The 9,579-nt window shown below is 48.5% G+C and overlaps 1 protein-coding gene across 1 annotated transcript; it reads right to left on the minus strand.

Annotated features, from left to right (window-relative positions):
- Positions 1-1,245: 1,245 nt before the first annotated feature.
- On the minus strand, positions 1,246-2,736 carry IVL (involucrin). Its single transcript, XM_029946014.1, has one exon. It carries the CDS (start codon positions 2,734-2,736, stop codon positions 1,477-1,479), a length of 1,260 nt encoding a protein of 419 aa, XP_029801874.1. The 3' UTR covers positions 1,246-1,476.
- Positions 2,737-9,579: the final 6,843 nt, after the last annotated feature.

The following is a 9,579-nucleotide window of genomic DNA, read 5'->3' on the forward strand; positions in this document are numbered from 1 at the left end:
TGAACTGTAGAATTATTAAGATAGTAAGTTTTAATGTTATGTGTGTTTTACCACCATAAAAAAGAAAAAAATGAGTAATTATTGGATTATAGTCCAAAATATAAAATAAATATCATGAGTCCATACTGATATAAACAAGTACTTAAACATATAAACAGTGAGAAGAAAGAAACACATTTCCTGTACAGAAAATTTCAAACAATTGATGTTGATACTTGACACTCAGTGACAGGAAGCTTACTCCCCACTTCACAAAGCGACTTCCTTCCAAACAGCACACTGTAGAAAGATGGGAAGTGAGAGATGGGCTGAGGAGTGTAACTTTACAGTGAAGAACTGTGACACACACTATGCCAGACAGGTGATCAAAGAGATAAATCATGTTAGGAGTATGCACTTTTCATATAATGTGATGACAATGAAATTTTACCCCTATGCTCTTTCTCCTAAAACCCCACAATTTCAGTCTATTCATAAGCTAAATATCAGACAAACAAAACCCAAACTGAGGGATAGTCTACAAAATTGCTGGTCTGTACCTCCCTCAAAATGGTCTATGTCACCAAAAACAAGGGAAGTCTGAGACACTGTCACAGCCATGAGGAGACTAGGAGACAAGTTGACTAAATACAGTGAGGCATCTTAGATGGAATCCTGGAACAAAAAAAGACCTTAGGTAAAAAACTAAGGAAATCATAGTAAATCCTGAAGGAAATAATAATAAATCAATATATTAATTGTAATGAATGAACCATATCCATGTAAGATGTTAATAAAACAAGAAACTCGATGTAGAGTGTATGGGAACTTTCTGTACTAGATTCTCAACTTTTCTCTGAATCCAAAGCTGCTCTAAAATAAAATTTATTCAGAAAAATCAAAACCAAAGACTCCAAAGGGAATGTATGCATACTCTGAGTTTTTCTGGTTACTTCTCCCTTGGCCCCCAATCTTCCTGTCCAGTCCTACCCAGGCTTCTCTTTTTTTGTTTTTGTTTTTGTTTTGTTTCCTTTTAAGAAGTTGCTGAATGCATTGGGTGGTTTGGAGAGCAGAATGAAAGATGTCTGTCCTCCTTTGGGAATTAGCCAAGAGAGTTCTTTGCAACCATTGACCCACACACAAGTTCTTTATATGGTGAGAGACAGAGGAGAAAAGACAAACAGAATATAGGATCCCAGACTTCCAGGATTTATTCTGTATTATTGTAAATATTCACAGATTCAACTATAATACTGGGGATGAAGTCAGAATTAGTGACAGAGGCTCTAGCCATCTGCTGGGACTGAGCTCATTAGGGATAAGTTCTGGCCATAACTTTCCCTTCCCCCTGCCCCACTGGAGAAACATGCAGGACAGGGTGAGGCAGGTTCACAGATGAGGCAGGCCACCTGGCTGGGGACCTGAGGTTCGAGAGGCTATGGGATCTCTCATCACTTGTGTTGGATGCTCTGAGAGCCTCTGGGATACTGGGGGTGCTTACTTATATTTGGGGAGGTCAAATGCCTCCTGCTTCTGCTGCTGCTGCTGCTCTGTGAGAGGCATGACTTCTCCCTTCAGAGGCTGGACTAGTTGGGGCTCTTGGACCTGGCCAGGAGCTGGGACAAATGCAGGCTGTTTCAGCTGCCCTCCCTGTTGCTTTGCTGGCTCTGGCTGTTGCTCCTGCTGTTCCAGAAGTTGCTCTTCTCTCTTTTCCAGGTGCTCATTTCTCTTTGCTAGCTCTCCATCCAGGTGCTTGTCCATAAGCTTCTTCTCCTGTTCCAGCTGTTCCTTTTGCTGCTGCTTCATTTGTGCATTCATCTGCTCCAGCTGCTGCTCCAGATGTTTTGCTTCCTGATGTTCCTCACACTGTTCCTTTTGTTGCTGCTGCTGTACTTCCTGATCCTTCTGCTGTTTTGGATGCTGTTCCAGGGGCAGTCCCTGCTCCTGTGACTCTTGCTGCTGCTGCTGTTCCAGATGCTGTTCCAGGTGCAGTCCCTGCTCCTGTGGCTCTTGCTGCTGCTGCTGCTGCTGCTGTTCCAGATGCTGTTCCAGGTGCAGTCCCTGCTCCTGTGGCTCTTCCTGCTGCTGCTGTTCCAGATGCTGTTCCAGGTGAATTTCGTGCTTCTGTGGCTCTTCCTGCTGCTGCTGTTCCAGATGCTGTTCCAGGTGCAGTCCCTGCTCCTGTGGCTCTTGCTGCTGTTGCTGCCATTCTGGATGCTGTTCCAGGTGCAGTCCCTGCTCCTGTGGCTCTTGCTGCTGCTGCTGCTGCTGCTGTTCCAGATGCTGTTCCAGGTGCAGTCCCTGCTCCTGTGGCTCTTGCTGCTGTTGCTGCCGTTCTGGATGCTGTTCCAGGTGAATTTCATGCTTCTGTGACTCTTCCTGCTGCTTCTGCTGCTGCTGCTGTTCCAGATGCTCTTGCAGGTGAATTTCCTGCTTCCATGACTCTTGCTTCTGCTGCTGTTCCGGGTGCTGTTCCGGCTGCTGTGGCTCCTGCTGCTGCTGTTCTGGGTGCTGTTCTGGCCGTTGTGGCTCACATTGTTGCTCAGGCACCCCCTTTGCAAGAACTGTATAATTGTCCCTGTGCCCAAGCGGGACCACCCCTGGGAGCTCAGAGGGCGTCTTCTGGCACTGGGCAGGCGGTGGGGTTGGCTGCTTCCCTTGCTCCTGCTGTGTATTGATGGGAGGAGAAACAGGACTGAGGGGCTCCTGACAGAGTGCAGCGGGCAGGATCACTGGCAGAGTGTGTTGCTGGGACATCCTGGAAGGTGTCTTAGGTCAACCTAAAAGAAAGGAGGCATCAGAGGGTGACTGAAGGCGGAGGGAGTAAATGAATCCCTGGAATCTGCACCAGTGCCTGGCTTCTCAGCACCCTTCTCTTACTGTGAGTTGGGCTCTACCCTCCACTTAGGGTGATGCTTGCTCCTGCTCCCCATAAGCACAGTGTGGATGGGAGGACCCCTGGGAACGTCCTATTCCCAGAAAGAGCCAAAATTGCTAAGGCAAGGGTGGACTCAGTGCCATTTCTTGCCTAATCCTTGCCTCTGTCCTCTGCCTCCACTCTTTTTTTTTTTTTTTTGAGAAAAAAAGAGAGTGCAAGCTGGATAGGGACAGAGAGAGGAGAGAGAGAGAATCCCAAGCAGGCCCCACACTATCAATGCAGAGCTCAACACAGGGCTTGATCCCAACCCACGAACCATGAGAACATGACCTGAGCCAAAACCAAGTTGGAGACTTAACCAACCGAGCCAGTCAGGCACCTGCCTCTGCCCCTACTTCTCATCTGCACTGACCAAGAAGGAGAGATGAGCTCTGATGGGAAGAGGTGAGTTCTTAGGAAAGAGAGAGACTTTAGAGGACTCCTGAGTCCTAAAAATCAGTAGTCCATGCCAGGGTCATGGCACATGCCCTGGACTGGTCACATGACACAATGTCTGCTGAAGTGTTCCACTGAAAGGCTGTGTGTTTCTGAGCAGGTCACTTAGCCCCTCTGGGCCTTAGGTTTCTCCTCTGTAAAACTAGCAGATGGCCTATTCCACTCCAGAGCTTTCTCTCATGGCCTCTGGAGCTCCTGCTGCAGCCCTGGCACCTCGTGGGTGGGGAGAGGGTGGAGGGAAGGCTTAGAAGGTTCCTGAGAAGTGGAGCCAGTTCTTTCGAGTCTTGTACTTCTAAGTTGCATTGTCCTACCTCTGCTTTGCCTAGGTATCTCCAATGAGAAGCCTTTCCCCATTTTCTAGTCCTCCGTTCTGCAGCATAGCAAGAGTCACATGCATTTCCCTCAACCCTGCCCCCTGATGAAGCCACAATCAAGGTCAGCCCAAATAAGACAGTTCCAGGGAAGAAAGTGGCCATACTCCTCCTCATCCCATCTCCTCTCTCTTTCTCTCTCTCTCAGTCTCTCTCCAAAACATCAAACCAAGAAAAAGTGGTTCAGGAGGGAGTGGACTGTTCTCTGGTATTTCCATGCCATGGCCCATGTTCCTCATCATAGTGACCTGAGCCCTCCTAGAAAGACATGGAGTCCAGCCGAATCGGAGTGTGATCCATGCACCCGCCCAGGCTAGCCACTAGCCACGTTCAGGTGTGCAGTTCCAGTCCCTGTCCTGCCCTCTAGTACTCACCAGCCTCACCGTGGGAGTGACTGCAGAGGCCTCTAGGGGTGTTCTGAGCTGAAGCGGGGCCAGGGTGCCCTTATATGGTTCCGCAGCCCAGCCTCCTGCCCTGGTTGAAGAAGATGGACTGGTCTCACCACTCTGAGTCCAACTTCCTCCAGCCCCTTCCTGACTCATCGCAGGCACCTGAAGCAGAAAGCCCCTCAGGGCCCCTTTTCACAGAGACTCACGGAGGGTTCTAGGGGCTCAGTCATTCCTGTGATACTCATCTGACCCGGGCATGGAGAGGTAAGGAGGCATCTTGGGAAACCTCCCCTTTTCTCTAGTGCTTTGTGACTTCAGACAAGCCTGTTCTCTGAATCCTCATTTCTTCACCTGTAAAACAGGATCATTCTCATACTTAGACCTAGAGATTCATCTCCGAGGGCACAGAGTTGAAAGCTGTGGCCTCTATGGGATATTCAGGCCAGCGTAGGTGGTGTCAAGGTGGGAAGAATCACATCTGTGAAGAGATCAGATTCCTCGGGATTCTCTTGGCCACTAGCCCACAGCCCGTCTGCTCTCAGGAAATAGCTGTAACTCCGTTCTGTGTGAAAATAAATCCTGGCCTGAGGGAGTCAGACTTTAGACCAGAAAAATCGAGTAGAAGGCTTGCAAGGTTTTTCTGCTATGAGGTAGGGGCTGTCTAGGTCCCATGTGTAAGTTTGTAGCTACAAAAGTTCTCAAGAAAGCCATGCTCATAAATAATCCAAAGCATGGACGAGTCCAGGCAAAGAAACAAGTATTAAATATACAATATATAAAATAAAAATATTGCTTTTATGATTGCTTTTTATTGCTTTTTCTAGAATTCTTTTGGAAATGCATAAAATTATAAAGACCAAAACTAAATCATTTGTTGCTTTCTCCAAACCATTTTCTAAAAATAGTTTAAGGAGTCTTTCAGAGTGAGGGTTGAAACTTATCCCTCCTTGATGCTGAAAGTGACCTACCTCACCTGAAGTAAAATCCAAACTCACTGCTGGGGTATCAAAGGCCCTCACTAAGTGTCCTCAGTTTCTAGGACAGGCTCCCCACCTCAGGGCTTGGCGTCTACTCTCTTTCACCAAGCAGGCTCTTCCAGGGTCCCTGGCTCTTTGTGTCTTTTGGCTTTAGTATAAGTGTTGGGGTCTGTCAGAAAGCCTTCCTTGACTGCCTATCTAGAGGCCTGTCTTCTGCTTCGTTCATTTTGCTAATAACAGTCAAGAGATTCATTCACTTATTTATTTTTTATCTTTCCCACCGGAAAATAAGCTCCATAAGACAGGGGTTTTACCTGTCTGTGTTTTCCACGATGTCCCCAGAATCTATTATAACCATCACATATACAAAGTGCTCTGTAAGTATTAGTTGAAGGAATGGATGAATGGTGAATTTCACCACCTAGAGATAACCCCTATTAAACATTTTAGTGTTGTTATGTGCAAATGTATGTGTAAACAAAATTGAATTGTGACATGTCTTTCTCTTTTATTTAATGTTTTATTCAGTTTTGAGAGACAGAGCAAGTGTGAGCAGGGGAGGGGCAGAGGGAGAGAAAGGGAGACCCAGAATCTGAAGCAGGTTCCAGGCTGTCAGCACAGAGCCCAATGCAAGGCTCGAACTCATGAACCATGAGATCATGACCCTAGCCGAAGTCAGATGCTTAACCGACTGAGCCACCCAGGTGCTCCTAACATACCTTTCTTTTTAATGATTGGCTAATAGCTTATTTTGTGTATATCATTTATTTAAATTCTCTTCTTTGCAATGTAATCAGAAGGAAATATTAGAAAACTGTGAAAGCAAATACTCATTTCTGGGGCTAATTGTGAGGTGTGTCTTGATTCCCAGTGGTTTCATGACAGGCATCTCCCTCCAGCTGCAAAAAAGATCTATTTATAGTGCTAATTTTGCCATGCTCCTAGAGCTCATCCTGAGAAGACAGGTGGAGGGTCCCCTGACCCTTTAATCCCACCCTCTTCTCTTGCCCTCTCTGTTCCTTAAACCCACCCAGGTGTCACACTGCCTCTCCTATAGCACAGGAGCTACATTATCTTCTGGGGCAAGGAAAGCCCTCTTCACACCCTCTGGTCTCCCCTTCCTCAGTAAAGAACTATCCAAGAGTCCTCACATGGGCACTCCTGCCTTGCACTTGGATGCTGACCTCACATGGGAGGAATCTGCCTCTCCCCAGCCCTTCACAGTCAGTCCCAGGTCAGCAGACCCTGCTCAAGGAAGTCACACCGGTCTTATGGGTTTCTAGGGGCTCTTATCTGCCAGATCTGCCTCCCGCCCTCTGATTCACAGCATAATGAGGGCTTTGAGGGGAAGACAGTGTGTGTGAACCTTTGGCGACTGGGCAAAGCTAGGGTGTGGGGAGAAGGGTGGAGCAGGGAACTGAGGGAGTATGTGTGTGCAGGGGAGGGATTGGAAAAGCCCCAGCCTGTTAGGGGCTCAGAGGCCCCATGCTCTGCCCTCAGATGCCCATTTAGGGGACAGACATGCATGTATATGGAAGCGATCCTCTCAGTGTCTGTGTGAGTGACCTCATAGACCGTGGGTGCACATGATGAATCTGGGTAACTGTCCAGCCCCCGCCCGGGGTAATGAGTATGAGCTCATATCCCATGACACATGCAGAGGACTTGACCTCAGCTCTTCCCCAACCCAGGGAGGCTCTGGACATTTCTCTTGCAGAGGCAGAAACTGGCTGGGTTCCCTTTCTCCCTGAGTGAGACAACCTATTTGAACTGTTGCTTAGTTATAGGGGGAGGGAGCATTGGTCACAGCATTTCACTGCCCTGAAAGCAGGATGTCAAGGACAGCTTTTAGTAAGCTGTCAGCAGGGGCTGATGGCACATGGCCTGAGGAAGGTGACTTCGGCCAGGAGGCCCTTTGTTCCCATTTTGGGTAGCCATGCCCAGGCCTGTTCCCTGGTGAAGCAACGCCCCCACTCTCTGAGGCTACTAACTGTCCTTCCTCCCCATAGTCCTCCTCCTCTGCCAAGGTCACTGCTACTGACATCATCTCTCAATCTGCAACCTGCACTGCCCTGAATCCTTACTGTCTTCCTTCACAGCTTCCTGAACCTGACCTCCATTCCTCATTCACCTCTTGTGCCCATCTGCTGCTCCTGGAGAATAAGGCAGGGAAGAGAGATGAGACCAAAAAAGGGCCAAGAGGCTGATTCTTCTTCCCCAGAGCTTCTGGATCAGTTGATGTGATGTGCCCTGTTTGTCTCTGTCTCCCTCTGGCTTCCCTTCCCAGGCCTGTGGGATTGCTGGTTCCACTTTAAGGCCTCAGTGCTGATTGCTGTGGAAGGCAATGTAGGACTCTGCTCTAGGAACAGCAAGCAGAGCAAAGGCATGGAAGGCCGTCAGTAGTGGAGAGGCAGAGATGCTCAGTGCCCTCCTTTCCAGCTGGCAGGGCGCCCTGCCCCTTGGGCTCACTGTTTGGGAAATCACATTCTTTGTGGTTGAATTTCAGCACCAGAATGCAACAACATGCCTGATCTAGAGGGGACTTAATGCATGGGGAAGGCCTCATCTAGCACCTGGTGCATAGGAGCTTCCTAAAACAGCCAGGTGGATGCAAGGGGGCCAGAGCCTTCTTGTGACAGGTGGGCATTGCAGTCTGGAGAGGGGACATGAGCTGCCCAAGTGCCTATAGAAGGTCTGTGATTGAGTGGGGCTGGAACCCATGTGATTCTGATCTCCTTGTAGTGGGCTCTCTTCCCTACCAGGCAGCCTTCCCAAATGCCTGAGCATCTGATGGGGGTGACAGATTTTGTTACATAACTTCAGACATCTTCCAGCTCTGTTAGTCAGCCATTTACTGACTGAGCCCTTCATGGTCAGTTCTGGGTTTTCTGGAAGAAGGGTCAGTCTTCTCTGGCTCAGATTCAGCCAAATTGCACTTGTTTTGACCCTCGTTAGTCCTGGGAACAGAAAGCTCTACTTCGTGGCTGGTACTAGTGTATATTTTAGCCTAATACAACCTAGAGGAGTGTTACTTTTCAAGGATGGGAACTGGCTTTGGATCTATTTGGATAGACAGGCCTGGGTTTGGATCTCACTGTACCTCTTGTTGTCTGGACATGTCGCATTAACTCTATGGCCCTTAGTTTCCTTTTCTAGAAAATGGGGATATAAATACCTCCTTCTATTCCGGTGGGGATTCTGTGAGGTAATATATATAGTTAGCACATAGACTGCACTCAAACTGACTGTTTTATGGCTGTTTTATTGTTGGGCATCATGGTCATATTTGCTGATGGAAGTCAGTGTGTTACTTGCCTAAATACAGAGTTTTAAGAGTACAAGGTATTCCAAAGCCAACAGACTTCACTTCCTCATTTTGCCAGTGAGAAGTCTGAAACCCCAAAGGCCCACAGTGCAGGGCAGTGGATTAGAGGCAGAAGTCTGGTCTCCTGATTTCTCATTCACTCCTCCTTCTGGTTAGTCTGCTCCTGGGCCTCAGGTGGTGCTTCAGCTCAGCCCACGAGACCATCTCTCTTGTGCACGTGAGTCCCCATGTGGACGAGTTGTGTTCCCTAATACCGGGCTTACTGAGGAATCCAAGTGGGATCGCATTCCTGTGGCACGATAGCTCCTGGAAGAGCCTGGGGCCTGTGTGAGCAGGAGAGAGGCAGCCGTTTGTGTCTAACTTTGATGTGGACGAAAAAGGGAATCCAGTGAAAGTTGAGTGCACGGACGGCCAGAGATTTGTGCCAAGATATTTACCAGCCGCACAGAATACAGATGACAGACAAAGATCATGTGGGGCAAGACGTCACCAGACTGTGTGCAGGATCTGATGGCAGTGCTGGGAAGGAGACCCCTAACGGAAGGCAGACTGGAAGAGTGACCAAGCCATGGGTGGAGGGAATAGTGAGGGACATCACAGAGCAGAGACAGGCAGGTGTAGAACAAAAGGGGACAGAGGGACCAAGTCCAGCTGTGTAGCCCCTGAGAAGGGTTGCCAGTGGTCAGACAAATCAAAGGAGGCAAGGATGCCCTGCAACTTGGCTGATTTACACTCTCCAGCCCTCTTTCTGTTCATTAGGGAGGATGGGGCACCTGACCCTTCATCCCCTGCTCCTGAGAGAAGTAATTAGTCTTAAAATTACTTCTGCAAGGAGTTGCAGGGGCCACTCAGATACCTGTGGTATAATGTGTGTACACACATGTGTATGTATACAAGTGTGTGTGATTGAGTATGTGCAGGTGTGTGTGATCGGGGTGATCTGGCAGCATATTTGGTCCTGGAGGAGAGGCTTTCACCAGGAAGAGTTAGTGCCTGCCTTTCCCTGACTCTCTTGGGTCCTACCAAGCTTCAAGCTGCCCCGGCATGGCCCATTTCTAACCTCATCTATTCTGTTTGTGGACAGTTTATTATAAAGCAGACCAACTGTCCCAGGCCTCCAGATGGATTGGTGTGGTCCAGATGATAAAACAGTGCCTAGTCTATC

Source organism: Suricata suricatta, chromosome 8 (genome assembly GCF_006229205.1).
Source record: "Suricata suricatta isolate VVHF042 chromosome 8, meerkat_22Aug2017_6uvM2_HiC, whole genome shotgun sequence".
NCBI lineage: Eukaryota > Metazoa > Chordata > Mammalia > Carnivora > Herpestidae > Suricata > Suricata suricatta.